Source organism: Dicentrarchus labrax, unplaced genomic scaffold, assembly GCF_905237075.1.
Source record: "Dicentrarchus labrax unplaced genomic scaffold, dlabrax2021, whole genome shotgun sequence".
Lineage (NCBI taxonomy): Eukaryota > Metazoa > Chordata > Actinopteri > Moronidae > Dicentrarchus > Dicentrarchus labrax.
The window spans coordinates 4,116,100-4,137,148 of NW_026136702.1; the positions used below are offsets into that span (position 1 = coordinate 4,116,100).

The window sequence follows — 21,049 nt, forward strand, 5'->3', positions numbered from 1 at the left end:
AAAGGTGCATTATTATGGTTATTTATTGGCTTTAATTTGTAGTGAAACTGTGCATAATAGGCTGCACTAAACTATGTATTACAATTTGCAGAGTAGACCTGGTTCAATAAGGAATGTTAATTAAGACTTTGTAGTAAAAAAAAAAAACAGTATATTCAATTTACAGTCACTATGAATGTTCCTGACATTGAGAGAAATTACCTCAAGTGAGCAGAACATATTTCCATTTGAAAGGAAACACAGCTTTGTGGATATTTTACAAAATCACAAGGACATTTTCAATGTAAGCGTGTGTGTTTAGTCACTACAGGTTTCCTCATAAATCTTCCCTCTATGTTTTTAAAGAACCCTTATGGTTGAACAGATTGTTCAAGGCAACGTTAAATAGTGCTACATGTACCTGAATTAATCCAAACCAATTCATTGTGAATTCATGAGAGGTTAAAGCTGTGAATTCTGCAATCTCTTCCTTATAGAGACCAATACATTAATATGTGTTTTCTTGTTTTAAAAATGTAAACACCAACACAGGTTGACAGTAATAACATTTATTGTATTTAAACTGCAATGACATTTGTACTGAGAACTGATGTACGATATAATCTGTGGTTGAACTCAAAGAAATCAGAATCTGTTTTTGTTTTTTTCTAAGAATCACACTTGCGATAACAAGGTCAAACAACAGACATTTCCCAGCTGTTCTCCTCGTATTATTCTGAAATGTCACTGACACCAAGACATTTTAAGCCTTGGATTACCAAACTCATTATTCAGTATTATAGACGCGCATTATCACCACACAACAATGCCCAGTAGAGGGCACCTACTGCAACAATGGCTCATCCAAATTGCATTTCCATTGGGAATTCCAAGCTCTAACTTTAATATCAGTTTTACCTGAACAATTTTAACATTCATTCTTAAACTAACACACATTTCTGATTCATAAAAATCACATATTTTAAACAAGTCACATATTTATGCAACCCACGCACACATAAAGGCAAAATATTGTGAATGTGATCGATTGAAATCTCAATCTCTCAGACCTGGTCGGGGTTTTTCTGCTTCAGTCGTCTTTCCAACGTTACAACGACCGCACAAACTTCCTGCAGAGAAGACGTGATGAGATATTTATGTTGTAGAAATAGAACAGATCATTTAACAGACACAGCTTTGCAGAATACAATCAGTTTAAGCATAATCAGTGAAAGGTTGTCTCACTTTAGGATGTCAGGCAGACGGGGGTCTCTATACAGGCCGTTGTGCAGGTACCCCAGAGAGCCCTCAAACGACACCAGCTTTACTCGCTCTGCATTCTGGGCATTCGCTGCTACCTCATACATCTTGGGAGAGAAAGGCAGAGAAAGTTCAGTCTACCTTAAACAGCAACGTTATCCTAGAGAAGACACTTAATCAGTTATGCCACCTCAGTTGGGACTGTAGCTTACTGTGCCAGTAATACCTGCTGAGCAATGTGAATGGGAACCAAGTGATCATCCTCAGAATGAAGGAAAAGGATTGGGCTTCTCATTTTCTTCAGACTGCAGGAGGACAAAAACACATATCAGGTTATTGCATTTGATCGGTAATAATAATATGAAAAGCATTTAATATTGACTGTTGTGTTTCAGGAAGACATACTTTTCTTCAGTAGGAAAGACGGCTTTGTTTTCTGCCCATGGCTCTTGGAAAAAGTACCCAAAGCCCGGAAATGTCCAGTAATACTTTAAAACAGAAAGAAAATAAAACATTGCGAGGTTGTGCGTAAGTGTAGCAGCAGCCGTGTGAAACGAATAAACCGAATATCACAAGTGGCACGTTTACCCAAGCGAAAGGATTACCAGGCATCTTTTGTCGAGCACTGTTGAACGCGCCCTCCAGGATCACACCATCAAAGAGCACACCTGAAAGGAAAACGAAATAATCATTGAGATGTTTGATTTATTTCCTCTGGAAAAAATTCACCGGTAGCAAAAACCTACCTTGTTCAGTCAGTTTTACTGCTATGTTAGTGGCCACTCTGCACAGAGATAGGAACAGCTTCAGTTTCTCCATTCAGTGCACAGTCTGAACTTACTCCTGACGGTGGCAGGTTTATTTAAACATTTCAACATATTTTACTGATTACTGTCAAATAATGTATTATGTAAGCAGAACGTAGCTAAATACAACTATTTAAATACCTCTAGATATAAGTTACAGTACCAGTTTCTACTATTTCTTCTTGTGGCATTTTCTATAATATGTTTTCCTACATATCCCTGAATTTGTGTCTTATTGCTACATATGACTGTATTGAGATCTGTCTACAGTTTGTATCAGTAGTTTGCTCTTAACAGTCTTTTGTTGCTATGATTCTTTGTTGTTTTACACTCCACTGATTTCCTTTTGATACATTTTGTGTTTTTGTGAGTGAAGCTCTTCTTTTCATCTGTTCAGCCATTACAACCATCACTTGTACTTGTAATACTTGTGCTAAGTATTATATCAATTAGACATAAATAGCAAAAGGGTCATTAAGGTGTAAATGCTGCAGGCTATTAATGCACATCCAAAACAATTATTACAAGTGTGTACTTGAGTAAAATGATGTATATATTTGGGGGGTGGAGTTTACAGACCCAGTGCCAAGAGAGTGTCCCCAGATGACGACCAGGCTGTTTCCACTGCGTGCTTTGACCCAGTTGTACAAGTAGAGGGCATCAGTAGTCAGACCGGCTTCAGTCGGTTCCCCGGTGGAATCTCCAAACCCTGCCAGAGTTTCTCAGATCAGCTAATGCTCGCTGACGCACCACAGAGCCACTCTTCACTGCCACCAGGTGGCAGCCACTCAGAGGGAAACTGCACTAGGCGCTGACCTAAACTTGAACCGCTTTTCTTTTGACTGCCTTACAACAAACAACTCATCAAGCACAACTGAAAACTCTACGGTAATCATATGGCTGAAAATTATATTAAATCAATGTCAGAGGGTTGTGTATTATAATCAATAAGAAGGTAGAAGCACAGAGATGGAAAATATGTTTAGAAGAAGAGTCATAAATCTTAATTTGCACCAACCTCTGTAGTCAAGCACCAGTGCGTGGTAACCAAGTGCACTCAATACCTGTTGACACATGATGCTTATTTGTCATCAGAATGGCTACTGAGACTTTCATGCCTTTATTAGATCTCCAAAAGATTAATATGTTTGTGTTGGTGATCACTCACTTTTGCCACTCCGACCCGATGAGTGGCTGCCCTGTAGGAATGATTCACAAACAACATGTGCCAATAAATTGGTGTTTTCCAAAAAAAAAAAAAAAAAGCCCCAAACAAATATGTCTAGCTGGGTGGCACTTTAACTATCTTCTTCTTCGGTAGCCAACTATAATACAAATGCATTATTTATCATACCTTGTGCCTGTGTTCCCATGAAGATAGATGAAAACTGGACTGCCATCGCTTAAACTGTCCTGGTACCATGCCAAGTCCTTCTCCTGTGCCTCTTTCCACTGACTTTCGGGGACAGTGTGCCTTGAGCAGTCCAAAACAATACACTTGCTTAAGAGACTCAAATGATATTTGGATCATTAAAAAAAGTCGTTAGTATTTTTATATCAATGCGAGAAACAGAAAAAAAAAAACAGCTGACCTTGCATTGTACTCACCATACACCCAGGGAGATTCCTTCCTCTGATGTTAAGTACATGTTGATGGTGTGATTAAGGGAGAGATCAGCAGGTCGGCTGAGGTCAACAAAGAATGGCACCCTGACTATAAACAGGAAAAGAAGAGAGGTGGGCCCCTTTTTTTGAGAGCAACTTGAGGATTTGGAGTACCTCCAGGAGTCAGAAGAGGGGAATTCACTTACTTCTGTGAGCGTAAACAAGGTGCTGGATTAATTCTGGGAGTATTCTCAGCGAGAAAGGCACCAAAATGAAAATAACAAAGAGAGCCAATAAGCCTCCTTTCAGCCACCACCGGGACCTGAGAACAGACAGAGAGATAAAACAAATGTGGTTACAGACCATCTAACTATTATCTTACATATCTTAGGTCAGTAAAGGCAGATGACCCTTCTTTAGGGAAGTATTATTAATAATATTTGTTGTATTGTGATTTTTATAACTAAGCCAAACAAGAACAGACTGAAATAAACTGATTAGCACCCTTCTTCAGAGCCAGCTCACACTCTCCTATCAACACGTCCAATTTAAACAAGTGTTACAACACCAAATCCACACCACAGCAACATTGGAAAAGTTTCACTCTCACCTCTTCTCATCACCCACTTAAATATCTGACTTCAGCTCCGATCCATTTTGGCTGCGGAGGGTGAATGTGAGGCGCTCAGGATGGAAATCACGAATCACTTTGCAGATTCAAATCACTTTCCTAAGCGGAGCCGTCACATCACCATTCAAATGCGCCTCAGTGTCTACGTTAGTAAGTAAATGCATCACCGTTAATACGGCCCAGCGTTCACTGCTGATTCTGACGGTCTTCAGTTCAATAGTACGTTTTGTGTCTGTTGCTAGTCCAAGCTGTCACATTAAGTTAAGTACAAAACTAGCCTATTACAAGCAGTGCACATAATAATACAGTAGGTTAATAACATAAGGTTAATAGCTCAGCAGCCTATTATTTCTGACAGAGTTATCAGATTACGGTTGTTTCTGTGACTGTGAATCACCGCTCTACTGCTAAAATCTACTGTTTCAGTCAGTGAAAGTGGGTGTTCAGTACAGTCACTTGTGGTAACACCTGAGGATGACCATGTAGTGGATAACTTTTGTTGAGTTGTGCAAAAAGAACCACAGCTCCAAACCGGCAGATTTGACAACAGATGTAGAAGAACATGGCAATGTACACTCAGGCCCATTGGCACATACAATACAGAGCTGCTTGCACACATGTCCGACCAGTCTGTGGTTGTAGCATTAATATGGAAACATTAATATGGGAGAGAAGAACTGAATAATCTAATCAAGAAGGCAGGCTGTCATTGGAGTCCGTCTTGAATCCCTCGAGGCAACAGCAGAAGAGAGGATGCTATTCAGACTTCTGCCAATTAATGGACAATACATCCCACCCCCTCCATTAACACTCTAATCAGCCAGAAGAGCCCTCTTAGTCCAGGACTGATTTCTCCACACAGCTCGAGGGAAACGTATAGGAGGTCATTCATTTCAGCAGCCATCAAACTGTCGCCTCATCCGTCCAGAGTTCACACTTTCACTTTACTATTAGCTTCCAAAGAAAGTCCAAAAAGCTCAAACCAGATTTTTAATGATGGCACAACTGCAGTGTGATGTGAGGCAACTTTTGTTGGTCATTTGGGGATGCATTTTACCAAATAACTCAGGTTTACAACCAAAACTTGGGTATGAGGATGATAATTTATAACTTTAACTAAAGTTTAGTGATATTTTTTCTCAGTCCTTGATGTTAAATCAAATTCACAACACACCTCCCTGTGTCCATTAGTGTCATTTCCATTAGGGGTGTCTGCTTCTTCAATAAATGCACATTTCCAACATTTTTTATATTTATTAAAAAGTATTTTTACCACAGAATATTAAATGTTTATAACAAAGTCCAAGAGGGCTACTCTAGGATCTGAGGTGTTTTTATACTTAGGATGTTCTTTCACTATTGTATCTTGCTCTACCATATATTATCCAGCACCTACAGCAAAAAACATCTATTATTTAATCATTTGCAAGTATCACTACCTCTGGATATAACTGTGATGAGCTCTCTCTGTATTTTTAAAAGGAAAATAAAGACCTTTATCTTTAACCTGGCTGTTATATGCTTAGTTTTAAGTTTAAATAATTGGTTTTTACATTATTTTGGACCTCCTAAATGTTATTTATTGTTCCTTTTTGCTTTAATTGTGCTATGTGAAGCACTTTGAGCTGCATGTTGTCTTCTCACCTGCAGGGTTGTCACTCGCTCTGATCACTACAACAGATGAGTTACAAATAATTACTAACTTGGTTGATCTTGGTTGGTTGATACTTATGTGCAGAGTGATCTTTCTGCAGAAATCCTTCATATTACGACCTCTTCCTCACGCTTCACCCAACAGCTGTTAGTTGTGAGCTAATGATAAGTGACGCTTACTCACGGCTCTTTCCTCTCGACTCGGGCAGACCTCTGGACTTTGCTGGCTGTGGAGGATGAACCATCCTGTTTAACGACCCGGTTCCTCACCATAACGTCAGTATAAGTCACTGGAAATAAACTTTAATATATATATATAACTATATTCAATCGTCTGGCCCCCGTCAAGCAGTTTGTTAGCGGCTAACAAGAAGTTTTGGTCAAAGTGCAGTTTAACTCGGGGGAGGAACCTGGGTTTTTTAAGGTGGCGCCGCTTTAAATACAATATATTTTATAGCAAACATTCTATGATAAACGCGGCGCCACCTTAAATACAACAACCATAACGTTGTTAACTGTTAACCAGTTCCTGTTATTGTACCAACAAATCTGATACCATCTGTTCTATGGAGGACTGAAAGTGCCACAATTAAATAAATAAATACACCATTAAATAATTACTTAAATGTGTCATTAATTAATTCAAATACCGATTCATTTAATGTAAAATACATATATCATTATTTCACTATTTACATTTACATTTCATGGTCCTGCGTTGCAGTGCTTCATGAATTACTTAAAACTGTCAAACTCACCCATCAAACTCAGAGGGTGGGGCCAACGCGAATCTAACCTGATCCATTGCTTTGGTCTGAAGTAGAGTGCCTGGAAGATCTTCATGAACTTTCTAGGGCAGAGGTCGCTAACAGGCGAGTCTGGACCCAGACACCGTCCTATGCGAATCCCAGACCTATAATCAATTCATTATTGAGGATTCTAAATTTTGATGGGGAGCTTCTATTTTAACCAGCACAGCTTTTTTAGTCTTTACGGTATTTGTTTAGCAGATCAGGAAGCTCACAGACCAATCGCATGCTAGTTAAGCCATCCCACTTGATGCTGCTCAGCCAATCAAATCTGTTTAAACAGCGCGACTGAATACAGAGATGAGAGCGATGAGAGAGGAGAGACAGACGGAAAGAGAAGTCACAGATACATGGAGAGGAAACGGAGAGATGAGTGAGCGGGAGACAACAGAAGATTTATGGCGCTCTCTAAGAAGAGAAAAGTGGATAGAAAATTGAGCTTTTAATGGACAGATTCATTCACATTCATTCTTCCCCCTGGGAGCACATAACCAGTGTGTCTCATGTTCAGAGACCGTGGCGCTGATTAAAAGTGCCAGTGTGAAACGCCACTATGAGACAAAACACAAAGTTTTCATCAAACATACCCACTCAAGTCTGAACAAGGCCACAGAAAATAAGCAGTCTCAGATCCCAATATGATCAGTCAACCAGTATCCTGACCAGTGTTGGGAGTAACGGCGTTTAAGTATAACGGCGTTATTTTTTCAGTAACGGGGTAATCTAATTAATTACTTTTCCCATCGTTGTAACGCCGTTACCGTTACTGAGAATGTAAAGTGGCGCGTTACTTGCGTTCCTACAATGTGGTGAATGAAGTGCAGCGGTGTCAGGCTTTCTGACAGCCACACATCAGCTGCCAGCAGAGGGCAGCGTGGTGATGATGATTGTCTGGGTGGGCGGATGCCAAGACAGAGACAATGGCGACGAGCCAGGGAAATTCAAAGGTAGTGATATCAAACTGGAAGTACTGACACTACTACTGGCTTACTGAAGTTAAAGGCAAGAATGTTTATGTAACGTGTGAATTTTGTTTTCAATATTTATTTTGTATATATTTTTATTTCTATGCATATGGCTGGCTGTAATCTATTGAGTTCAAATAAATACCAAATGTTCTAAAATACTGTATATAGTGTTTTTATTCTTTATTCAGTGATAATAAACATCTTTAACTTTATAGAAGATGTTACAGAATGTAATTATAGACCATAAAAATAACGTTACAGTTACTTTGCTGAGTAACTAATTACTTTTACAATGTGGTAACTGAGTTACTAACTCAGTTACTTTTTGGGATTAGTAATTTGTAACTATAACTAATTACTTTTTTAAAGTAAGATGACCAACACTGATCCTGACCCATTCATTCACTGCCCAACGAGGGAGAGAGGTTAGATTCTCTCACTGAACAACAGAAAGTGTATAGAAAGATATAAAAGGGAAAGAAAGAGAAACTGTTCAATTGTAAAGATGTGTTGATATTCATTTATAAAATTTGTTGAGACTGTTAATCAAGATATGAAACAGTTAACAAAGAAAAAGGGAAACTCAAGCTGCTGCTACACTTTATTTTTCAAAGTTAAACATTTATTTTTTAGACTTAGCAGAGGATGTGGAAGCAGGAGCTGCTGACCCAGAGCATGTAGCGAGTAAAGCAGAGGAACTTACTGAAGTTCTTGGAGTTATTTCCACACTTTCTGACCAAGATATTGACCACAGAGTCACTGCAGATTTAGAAGAAGTAGTCCAATAGCGCCACCCAGTGTATTGGAATGTGTTCACTAGCTCTGCATCGATCCATTATCTGGAATTGATTTGATGGGTGAGTTTGACAGTTTTAAGTAATTCATGAAGCACTGCAACGCAGGACCATGAAATGTAAATGTAAATAGTGAAATAATTATATATGTATTTTACATTAAATTAATCGGTATTTGAATTAATTAATGACACATTTAATATCATATTTATGTATTTAATTCCAATTTTAATTAATTAATGACACGTTTAAGTAATTATTTAATGGTGTATTTATTTATTTAATTGTGGCACTTTCAGTCCTCCATACTGTACTGGTCGGAAAGTTATGTGACACAAAAAGCAAACTCATGCAATGCATTTAAAACTTGCATAAAATATAAATAATTTTTTTTTATTTGTTTATTTGTTAAAAAAAGGGACAATGTACATTAATTAGTACAGTAAATGTGCCAGATTTAGCCACACAGGGTTATTTTTCATCTGCAGTCCCTGGCGGGTTGATGGCATATCAGACACATTAAAATAAAATATACAAAAAAGCACATAAGCACAGATAAAATCACATAAATACAGAGCAGATAAGTACAGACAAAATCACATAAGCACAGATAAAAGCACATAAGAACAAACAACAGGAACACAATGGCCATACTGATTTCTCCTATATGTCCTATAACCACATGACACATAAAGGAAATTACAGGAAAGGATAGAAAAGCATATAAGCACAGACAATGACAGAAGCACTACTCCAGCTTATGACAGCACATTTGATTATTCAGTAACCACAGTTTTATAGATTCGAGTTGAGAGATAGGAGAAGGCTGACTACCCAAAGGTACTTTATGTCTAGGAAAATACATTTTTATTTAATTAAAAATAATTATTTGGCTCGGTTCCTGCAACCTCAATTATTCTTTAGTTCAGTTTATTTCAGACATCAAACATTCACAGGAAATACAAGGTAGCAGAATATTAAATGACCTATTCGCAGAAGGCCATCTTTGGAAATGTTTCATAATTACACACTGTATTAAAGCTGAAACTTCACTTCCATCATACCAACACGGTAGAGCTCTACCTACAGCTGCCAACATGTTTCATAAAGCATCAAAGTGGTATGAGGTATGTCCTTGGGTAAACAACAATGAGGATGATATGGGGAAAAAGACCTGGGCTGTACATTTGATGAAGCAATATGGGAGCGGATTCCTTCCAATGATAAAAAAAAAAATACGCCAGAGAAGCCAGAGGCAAATGTATTCAATACAAAATACTTCACATATATTACTACACCCCAGCACTACTAAATAAAATGGGTTTAAGGTCACCAAGGTTACAGTATGTCTCCTCTGGGACAACACTACAGCACCACAGTTGAGTACATTTTCATTTAGAGTAATAACAGCTGGATCAATAACGTGTTCTCAGTTGATTCTAAGATGTTGGGAAATGTGGAGGGAACAAACGATGGAAGTTGTTGCTTGTGAAAAGATGCTGGGAAGACTGAATTGACAAAATGATATGGTTAAGAAACAATGGGATCACATTATTGTAACCAAATATCTGTCTGTTGGTTTCCTGCCTGTTCTTTGTTTTTGTCTTTTTTGTTCACGTTCACAGGACAAGATAATAAATAACAGTAACAGTGAGATTGTGCACCAGTAGGAGATGATTGTAGAGGTAGAACTTGGTGACATTTTAAAGGAAAAACCAGAGTAGATGAGTCACTGAAGGCTTTTAATGAGTATTGAAATGACATGAATCATATCCTGGCCTTTAAAAATACCATACAAGGGAATATCTTTTGGAAGAGTTACGGTGTTCATCGCTCCAGCAGAGTTCCAGCGACTTGGAGACTCAATGCCAAAGAGCACTGAAGCTGTTCTGGATGCTCATGGTAGTTCAAATCCTCACTAAGACACTTTATGTAGGTACTCCCTTTAATTCAGTGGTTCCCAACCTTTTTCCTAAAGGGATCTATTTTCTATCATTGAGTAAACTGACGACCCCTGACCCCCCTATCCATATTTTATGGCTTTTTCATATTATATTCAATGCAATGAACCCAAATAGTGAACACAATAACTGCAGGAAGTCTGTGTACAACAAACAATTTGGATGAATTTTGAGCAATTATTTCCTGTATGCATCAGATATGAGCGTTTTCCTAATATTTTTAGTAACTTTTTATACAACTCTCTTATATTTTAACAATCATTCAGACTTAATATGCTTCTTTTTTTGACAAATTCAGTTTTTTATTCTCCCTGACGCTTGCCCTATTGTTCTATTATCTCTCTGTAGTTCTAACTGCATATTTTTCTGATGCAGGACAAGGCTGTCTTGAAAGTTTTTATCTTGAATAATTATCTAAACTTTGGCGGGTCACAGCTTTAATTCGTCATCTATCTCCATCTGGGTTTGTTTGGAATCCCCAGTGCCATTATCTACCTTATCCAATCTGTGGATACATTTATACATATTAATTTAATGTGGGCACAGATTTGCAAACATTCTACAAACAGTACCAAACCTTGGGGCACACAGCAGCCACGTTAAACCTACAACTACACCATATGTGCACAATACACAGGGGCAATTTTACTGCGAGAACGGTTTAGCACATACGTACTTTATGTACAAGCATGCCACTTGGATTAATTAAATTCACATTTTCTACCCTCTTAACATTAATTTATTACTTTTTCTTGAATGAAATTGGATGTCCAAGTCTGCAGCACATGAGGAGCACATACTGATCACAGTGTCTGGTAGGTTTTTCCATTACAGAGAGCAATATGTTTCATATTTCTGGCAGCACAGTGGTGGTGTGTTCGGAATAAATAGCAATATAATCCTCCATGGGAATAAACAAAGGAAGAACTGTCTGGGAGGTTAACATGAGCAGCGATTATTGCATCAAGCCTGACATGTTTTGGCTCGAATAGCAGTAATACATCCAAATAATAATTTTTCACATCTACTATATTGCACATATTTTTGGAATGAAATCATTGGGGGGAAAAAATCCAAAAATCTCATTCATTTTCCATCAAAACAGACTTGAATTGAATATAATCTCATGCTTTGGTATGAGAAGGACATCTAAGAGGACAAAAGCCACTAGCGCTACACACACAAAGAAAAGAGCAGCGTCTATAGAAACTCCCCACAGTGTTTGACAGGTGATCTTTGGGACGCACAGCAGAACAATGAGCCCTTAGGACAAAAAAAAGTGTCACCAAAATAAATAAAGAGGATCTCACGGATGACTTCTTCAAGAACTGTGTGGCTCTGGATATATGGGTGACCCAGCAGAGAGGACATTCGCTGTAGTGGAGCCCTCTGGTAGCTGATGGGTCAGGTACACACCAAAAGTCACCTAGAAATGTATAAAACAACAGGCAAAGTGATTTATCTTGTCATGCCCCATGCACTTCACATAGCTACACACATAGCATCTACATGAACGAGCAGCAGTTGTTTTGGGCTGACCTTCCCGGTGCGGCAGGCTGACAGAGACATTAACGGCTCTTTTGTTTTGGTCCCAGTGTCCTGGTCCACTCCAACCATCTGGCATCTTCCACACTGACCTGCGACCTTTTCGGTTAATCCCACAGGGAGAACATTCATATTTTTGTTTTAAGAGAAAAAATCCTTTTTAGTGCATTTGAAGATTTCATCATTCATCTCAAAGTGTCAGCTCACCACGAATCGAGTGTTGCCAATAATCAAGTGTGACCAATTATCTTCCTCAAATGGTTCTACTCCAGCGATGACTAAATTGGCTCGGAAGCGGCTAATGACATTCTGTGTGTCAAGAAGCCGATCGCCCTCAAAATCGTCCTGTCTGAGGAAGGGAATGTGGAAATGGCATGTTATTCTGTATGCAAATCATCCACTGTAATGTAAATGTGTGGGCGTCTACGCATCCTGATGTTTTTTCACCAGAGCGTCGCATATTTTGAATAACACATCATGTGTCCAAACCTGCTGCTCATTAGTTTCTGAATGAGCTCCACACTGGCACGGTTGATCATGAGATACTGAGCTTCATTCACCAGGGAGAGGGATGAGGAGGTGGCAGCTAGGAGGAAAAGACTTTATATTACCCCAATGATTTATTTGATTTGAGAAAAAAAAAAAACATTCTGATCTCTGGTTCGAGCAGTCTGCATCCTAAAACAGCCAAACTGAGCTTCTACCGTGATACAGAGGGTAGAAAATGTGTGACTTTAGTCTTACTTTTGTCAATACTGATCAAAATGTGCACTCACGATTAATAATACATTAAATATGGGTGGGTGTCACTGTGTGTGTAATTTTATACAGCAATATCAATCTCAACTTTTAAGCCAACAAGAAGTCCTTGAAATGCTCTGAAAATGTAAATTTAAACATTTACAATTCAATGACAACTGAGCAAACGCCATCTGCTGAGAAAGATTGTGTGATACGATCAAAATCTCCAGAACGGCTACTAAATGGATCTTGTGATGAGATTGTTTCGTCAAATATCGATATCCAGTATACTGTGATATAGTACTTATGTCAGAGATTAAATTTATAAACAGTTTATACATAAAATAGCCAGATGGGAATATGATCACACAGTGAATGAAACCCCACAAAAACTAAAATAATTCATCATATTGATGAAAAAAAAAAAAAGCCCTGTGAATTTAATAATGCCAAACAGAAGTGCTGCTCATAGATGTAAGAGAGCCAGCGAAGGCCTAATGCGATTATAGATATTAAAGAGGCACTCTGATTTTACCCACTAGGGTCTGTTTAGTTGTCACGAGGAGTACTACTCAGACTGTGAAAACAGTTGTATAATGTCTTCTGTGGCGCCGGAGGAAGCTTTCTAAAGGCTGAGAGAATTACCTTGATTATGTCATCAGGGTAAGCTCAGCTCAGTGTGAACCGTTGGGTTGTGGGGTTACTGTTTTGAAGCATCTTGATCACAAAAAAATCTCCCTGTAGTAAGTGCCAAAGATTTTCTGTCAAGACTTAATTATCACTTATCATATGTTATAATAAACAGCTATCTTTATCTTGTTCCAAATATGTTCATATGGATATTAACAAAAATAAAAGTGACAATAATGTCAGTGTTTGGTCAAGTCTGCATTCATATGTCTACTACCACAACTATTTCAACCATTTATTCATTGATTTAAGTTATTTAAACCTTTAGTATTGTAGCAATCGATCCCTTATCTTCTATTTCAACCATTTAGCCATTTATGTTAAGCTGTTTCAACTTCCCTGCTTGCTTGCTAATCATTTTAAAGCACTCTTAATCCCAAGAGGTGGTGTTAAAGCTGATCCTATGTGGGGACATTTTAAATCACAGTTTCCACTTTTTTGATGCGATGCGATGATGATTGGCTGGGTGGGCAGATGCCCTGCTCACACTGTCTCACTGCACGCTCTAACTACTAGGCTATAAACACAAGACAGAGAAAATGGCGACGAGCCAGGGAAATTCAAAGTGAGTTACTAACTCAGTTACTTTTTGGGAGAAGTAATTTGTAACTATAACTAAATACTTTTTTAAGTAAGATGCCCAACACTTACATCACCCACCCTCAGCCTGAATTTCACCAGATTTCTTTTACACAACAAACTGGTGTTTTTAAGCAGTGTAACTGCAAAAGCAGACAAGGAAACGTCCAAATTCCAAGGGACCAGAAGGGAATACAAGGTCACTGCAACAACTAGTAAGTGTAGTATTAGCAGGAAATGCGACCTTGCATTGCCCGTGTACCGTATGACAGATAACTCCAAGGTTCACAAATAGGTGAAATGCTAATACCTCCACTAGGCCTCTTCTTCATGCCTCGGGTAAAATCAGGACTTTGTCTTATCAGGCGACAGGGCTGTCCAAGAAAGTCTGAGAGCCACGATGCCGCCTCATCCCCACAGTCGACAGTCTCCACCCTGGAGAAAAGAGGAGGATTATGTTGTGGAGGCCCCCGAGGGAAATCTACAGACTTTGATGCTGCTTACTATTTGGTGCGACAGCTAATCCAAGAAACACTAGATGAATAGCTTTTTGTTAACTTGTGACTAGTCATCCAGGTATATGAGGATATTAATATCGTCCTCCATTAAAAATAGCAAATAACAGACTTTCATATAAAACTGAGAGCATGAGGCCCTAAAATGCCATGCCCTGTAGAAAGGTAGGGAGAGAATGCACTGATATGAGTGAAAAATACACAACAAATGATATGTGTCTCAGTGTTTCCTGCAGCTGCTGCTGTCAGATGTTTTAACATTGCCAACTCACCTGTCACCACAAACTTTACTCTGACACACTGGATAGCTTCTGTGCATTTCAGTGCTGTTTTCCAGGGGAACCGAAATGGTATCCATCCCTGCAGGGCAATGTGAAAAAATATAAACCCTCTAACAAACAGAATTTATAGCAGAAAATACGGCTGATTGAAACTTCTTCTGGTTAAACAGTGTGTTTATTTCCAGTGAGCCGCTGACAGACTGTCTGACCTGATGCCTGCAGGAGCAATTTGTTTGAGGGCAGGTGGACTTGTGGGCGAATGAGGCATAAAGGGGGCACTCTCTTCTGACTCAGGCACACGCTGTTTCCATTCACCACCATCCAGCCTCTGTCATACAGCAAACCCTGCGGTCCCACTGGCCAGTCGTGCACCTGCATGAAGAACAGTGCCGAATTAAATCAAAACAGAGACAGAGACAGAAAAATTGAGACAGAGACAGAAATAAGTGAGAGGAAGAAATGTTTGGCTTATCCTCAAACCTCATATGCTGCACATGATTTGATGGGATATATGTAGATGTTGGTCAGAGTATAAGCCTCCCCGTGGCTGTTTGGTTCTCTGAGTGCAAATCCCCTCAGTGATGCTTCTGTAGGCTTCTCCTTTTCATCTGCTTTAAATATTTCTCCATTAGTGATTTTGATTGGATAATGTTCGTTTGAGCCCCGGGACGCTGCTGTGGCTGTTTTTAACTCCTCCAGTCTCACTTGGTCCAACGTGAGCGGTTTCTCTACGAAGCACTCTGCAACAAAGTTCAGGAACTTTTGACAGTCTTCAAATGTTGACATGTAGCCAAACGACACGCGAACAGATCCGGTCGGCTGGCCGTCCACCAGGTCGATGCTGTCTCCGCAGACGTGGCCGGCCTTGAAGAGGAAAAAGACAATGTTTTATTCTACCTACACATGCCCCCTTAACACACTTTGACATTTTTCCTATTCCTTGATCTCTTACCTGCAAGTTTCTCCTCATCTGCTGATTGGTGATTCCGAGGAAGGACTGACAGGCCCCAGTGTTACAGAAGCAACCTGTGCGCACATGTATATTGAACAGACTTGCCATTCTGTCAACCTGAGGGCAAAAGAGGAATCGTTTTAATATCTACCAGTTCTGCCTACGCAGTAATTAAACAGTGAAATAAAAAAAAATCATATTTATTAAATCCACCTGAGAATACCCAATTATCTGTCCATGAGAGTCCTTGAGGTTGAAGTTTAGGACTGCACCCTGTGTGCTTGGACTCTCAAACTGGCCTTCAGTGTATATCTGAGCCACTGGTCGCCCGTTGCCATGGCAAACACTTGACAGCAGCATGTAAGTGTAGCGTGCCAAGCCAAACGTGTGCTGTTGGATGTTGTGCATGCCCCCTGAAGGCACAAAAAGGGAAGAAGACAAGAATGCTGCTGATGTTAACCTGTATCATTCTGAACAACTTGCATATGCATTGTTACAGTACCTGTGATCCTGTAAAGAGCTTCAAAACCGTGATTTACCGCAATGATGTCCAAAAAAGAGACAGTGCCATCTTCAAATCTTTATCAGGGAGAAGGAAAACATGGCATTTTAGAATAAGGTTGCAGGAGCTATACAACAACTGTGAAGAGAATATCAGGGATTTGGCAGGCTTGTACAGTACTATACCTGTCAGAAATGTTTGCCGCATGCACATAATAATCTTCTCCAGAAAGGTAAGCTGCTGCTGTGCCTCCTCCAAAATAAGTCTTTTTTAATATGCCTGCTGCGTCGTTACGGACAAGAAGAGCCCCCAGACCTGTAGGGAAGCCAAACATCTTGTAGAAAGAGATGGGAATGAAATCAGCAGGGCACTCCTGTAGGTTTAGAGGGGAGCAGCTGACATGAGCGGCAGCATCGAGCAGCACAAACCAGCGGCCTTGGTGCTCACATGCTGGGTAAAGGCGTCTTGCCTGGATGCCTTTCACATGGCTAAGGGGATACTTCCTTCCAGAGAAGTTGCTCTGTGCTGGGTAGCAGAAGAGGTGCGGCGTCTGGCAAACAACACCGTCACCTTCAGCCTCATCCTTTGCCCTGTTTTCCACTTCCTGCGGCGAGACAGGCAGGGTAACTACACCCCGGCCAGAAGTCAGTCCTCTGATGCCAACTACAGAGGTATGGCTGTCAGTGAGGTAGCAGAAGTGACTCCCCACTTCGCTCTCAGTATGCGGGCTCCAGGGAAAGCTCTCAGCCACTAATTTGAGAGCGGCTGTACAACCAGAAGTGAAAATCACAGAGTACTCCTCAGGGGTGGCGTTAAAATGCTGCAATACCCTGTAAGAAAATGTTCAGTTTTTTCACTCATTTGATCCAGCGAAGTCTCATTCAAAGGAGTCACATGTGCCAATTATAAAGGCCTCTGAGGGCATGAATAGACTTTACCTGTATCTCACCCTGTCCACTGTGTCATGTGTCAATCTGCTGCTGGGGTTATGGCTGTGAGGGTTTCCTGTTGGGACATATAACAGTACTTAAACACTTTTTATGAGTGAATAAAAAAATAACTCATAAAAATAATATTTCTATGTGATTTCTCTCACCGTATACGTTCCTTGAAATGTCCTGGAAGTAGTCCCTGATCAGACACTCAGGGTACAGAGTAGTTGCTGCATGATCCAGATAAGTTATCCCTGTTTACAATGAAAGAGCAGCTACATGAGGTTCAGCTTACTGCGGCAACCAGGGGCAGACCTAAAACATGTCTGACCAGTTTGGTGTCAAATGTGGTCATATTTAACACATTTATTTTTATTAATATTATTAATAACATGTTAAAAAATGGAAATTAACACTTTCTATTCAGTGCTTTACTAATGGGCCACAATAATGTAATGTTTATGAGTTCAAATATATTCATTTCGGGTCTTTTCCATGCAAATACTGATATATGTGATTATTTGCAGTTAAATCAGGATATTATATATTTGTGCCACACCTTAAAGGACCGGCGTTTAAGATTTAGTGCCATCTAGTTTCAGATTTCAACCAGCTGAACACTGCTCGAGTCTGTATTTGACAACGTGGGAATGAGAACAGCCTGTGAAGTGTGTCGGAGAAACTATGGTGGCCGTGAAACTCTATCTACGGCCAGTGTTTGGTTTGTTCGTTCCAGGCTACTGGCAGACTCCATGGAGGGCCAGGGGCGTTTCCAAAATGGGGGCCTATCCTTACCTCTTGCCCTCTGCACTGTCTTTCAGAGGCTGTAACAGGTATCAACTGTAAGGTATCATATGGAACTAGATGCTGTAACGCATCCAGTGGTACCAACCATGTCATGCTTGCATGTCGGGAAGAGGGATTAATGACACTCCAAAGTTAGGCAAGATTTAAGCACGGGAAAAAACTGGCATGGCCATTATCAAAGGGATCCCTTGACCTAGATATCTGAATGAAATGGGTTCAGTACTAACACACAAGTTTCCCCTTTGTAGACATTCTCACTTTAAGCTAGTCTCATGCATAAACCATGCATTTATTTTTTTGCATATGGTATAAAAGTGTTATTTTCGCCGAGTCTATTTGAATATTTCTGCATACTGGGGTCCCTGAACAGTATCTGAATCACATAAAGTGGGAATGATGGAAAGCTGAGACACATACTTCATGTCACCCTTGCAGAGGTCACTTGTGCCACCCTACTCAAAAACATCTGGAAACGCCCCTGCCTGCAGCATCTGTAGATAAAAACATCTCACTCTAACTGAAGGAAAACATAATGATTCCTATATTCAGGTGATTATACACTAATGAAAACACACCTATTGATATCCATGTCTGCCAATAGCTCCACACTGGGCCTTTTAATGCCACCTTATGGCCACCCTATGAACATTTCTCTAGATCCGCCCCTGCTTCCCTGTCCCTGCCACTCATGACTGAACTCAATCGTTACCTTTAATCCGTGTGAACTCGCGCTCCATCACGCCTTGGAAGTCCTCCCCATAACCGTACCGACTCCAGACCTGCTCGAAACTTTTAAAAGTGCACAGTGTTTGGAAATCCATCGATCGAGAGACAGACAGTACAGCCGGAGACACACCGCTGAGCACACAACTGCTTTTATGCTCATTGACTTGATGTTTTCAGGGTCTGAAGTCCGCGAGCAGCAGCTGAGCCTTTATAACCCCTCTGTAGTCCTCGTGCACAGCAGCTCGAGACTGTTTACTGCTGTGGCCATGTTGACATATGAGAAGTCCCTTCAACTCCCACAGAGTTTGGTCACTAGTTGTAATAACTGCTCTGTAATCATGTGATTTTTACTATCTCCGCCCCCCCCTCACAACTTTTAACCTACATAGTTTATAGTTTACTGACATGGCACAAAAACACACAGAGAGAGAGGAAGAGTAAAGTTACAATGTAAGATTAATTATTGTTTCACATGTAAAATATTCATATATTGCCATACAGAGTTGGGATAGTTACTCAAAAGAATGTAATTTATTACTTTTTATTCATTACTACTTTCTTATTACTACCTGCCAACTGTAATTAGTTACATTACATTATTAAAATCAAAGTAATGGGAATATTTACCAGCCGCAAGGATGTCTTGTAAATAATTATATTTTGGGGGGATAACTGTAATTATTACTGGAATTTATTAGTAATTAGTTACACTACTAGTTACTGGGGAAAGTAATCTTATTACTGTAATTTTATTAATAATAATGTGTTACTGCCTAGCAATGAAAATATGTATGTCATATTTTGATATGTTTTTACACAGGTATTTAGCAGCTATACTCCTATATCAACACACATTAATATCTATATATGTTTGGATCTACTGTGCGATATATGTCTATATTCAACATAAAAACATGTATTTTGGGATATATTGTAATTTTAACTGTATGGAAATATGGCTGTGCATTACTAGAATAGAGATAAAGAATCATATACAATCTGATATGTTTTCTATTGCACAGAGATAAAGGATGCTGCAGGATTTAAAACAAAATCTAAGTTATGAAAATGATTCATTACATCAACGTCTTTATTTAATCTAAACAATAAAGACAATATAAGCAATACACACAGAGCAAATTTACAATTACAATTAATGCTCCAAAATAAAATAAACATTAAAAACAACAGATTATTGCAAGACATTACAAGCCGTAAGTAAAATACCACTTTCATAGAGTAAACTGGCACTTATTAAACAAAATATATACACATATTTGTGGGCAGTGCTAGCTCAGTCTGTGGACTGGCAGCTGGAGAAGTGCCAGTTCCACCTCCTGTGCACTGCCGAGGTGCCCTTGAGCAAGGCACCTAACCCTACCTGCTCCCAGAGCGCCGCTACATAGCAGCCCGTCACTCCACCATTTCTCCACATTTGCATGTCTATAAGCCCTGTGCCCAACACCCAGCAATATATCTGTATATTCCATATTTTGGGATATCTTACGACAAGATTGTATGTGTTATTTATGTGAGTTAATATATATTCTTTGGATATTGAGGAGAGACACATGGACACATACACTAGCCTATATGTCAGGTATATGATGGTTCATATGATAATATATCAGATTCTTGAGGGGGTTATGTCAGGCTAACAGACCAGAAAACGGTCTGTATTATTGCCCAGCAGAAGATGGAGACATATTTATCTAAGTTATTTATCCTCATCTTATCCTCCTCAGTTTTCCAGGGCATAAATTTAAACCTCTACACTGCTTTTAAATATACCAACAATATCTTACAACTTTTATTGATCTTCATAGTTTAATCTCTCCTCCCAAACCCAAGTCCCAAACCTGAAAAAGTATTTTAAAAAGTAATAAATCGCAAATATCATCAACTTTAAAGAACTGCCTTCATCTCTCAGTTCCCACAGGGACATTTTATTCTCTTAATAATAGATCAACATGGAAATTATATTGAAATCCTGTGAAGTGCCTGATAGACATTCAAGTTAAGCTCAGATATTGATGAAATTAATGAAGCATCCTTTTTCGAGACATTTATTCATGGTAGAACTATTACTGCAACCCCTTTACCCTCGTTTTTTCATCAAATTTAAAAGTCTACCCTCCTTTTTGTAGCTGTAACAGATTACACCAGCAAGTGTCAGTAATCACTTCACTGTGACATAATTACATAAAACCCCTGACTCTTATCCTCAATGAAACACGCTGCACATGAAGGAGTAAATTATTTAAAAGCAGTTGGCATTCACAATCCTGTTAGAAAACATTGATTAGTTCACAT

At 39.4% G+C, this 21,049-nt stretch overlaps 2 protein-coding genes across 3 annotated transcripts; both read right to left on the reverse strand.

Annotated features, from left to right (window-relative positions):
• Window positions 1-532: 532 nt before the first annotated feature.
• On the reverse strand, window positions 533-6,332 carry si:ch211-117n7.7 (Monoacylglycerol lipase ABHD12-like). 2 transcript variants are annotated; one of them, XM_051376054.1, is made up of 13 exons: window positions 6,119-6,332; window positions 3,857-3,972; window positions 3,654-3,759; window positions 3,400-3,519; window positions 3,214-3,244; window positions 3,064-3,109; window positions 2,625-2,754; window positions 1,986-2,023; window positions 1,828-1,907; window positions 1,645-1,727; window positions 1,466-1,544; window positions 1,225-1,346; window positions 533-1,109 (listed from the first exon to the last, which is right to left on the reverse strand). In XM_051376054.1, the coding sequence occupies exons 1-13, from the start codon at window positions 6,205-6,207 to the stop codon at window positions 1,088-1,090; spliced, it is 1,062 nt and encodes a 353-aa protein (XP_051232014.1). In that variant the 5' UTR covers window positions 6,208-6,332; the 3' UTR covers window positions 533-1,087. The 2 variants fall into 2 exon arrangements, with proteins under 2 accessions (XP_051232014.1, XP_051232023.1); XM_051376063.1 differs by having other exon boundaries at window positions 6,115-6,331.
• Window positions 6,333-8,860: 2,528 nt separating this feature from the next.
• mocos (molybdenum cofactor sulfurase) lies at window positions 8,861-19,017 on the reverse strand. The gene is made up of 15 exons (XM_051377829.1): window positions 18,720-19,017; window positions 17,368-17,457; window positions 17,210-17,276; window positions 16,457-17,101; window positions 16,272-16,348; window positions 15,983-16,182; window positions 15,770-15,886; window positions 15,298-15,681; window positions 15,027-15,189; window positions 14,809-14,896; window positions 14,332-14,456; window positions 12,501-12,597; window positions 12,219-12,360; window positions 12,006-12,110; window positions 8,861-11,892 (listed from the first exon to the last, which is right to left on the reverse strand). Exons 1-15 carry the CDS (start codon window positions 18,829-18,831, stop codon window positions 11,788-11,790), a joined length of 2,517 nt encoding a protein of 838 aa, XP_051233789.1. The 5' UTR covers window positions 18,832-19,017; the 3' UTR covers window positions 8,861-11,787.
• Window positions 19,018-21,049: the final 2,032 nt, after the last annotated feature.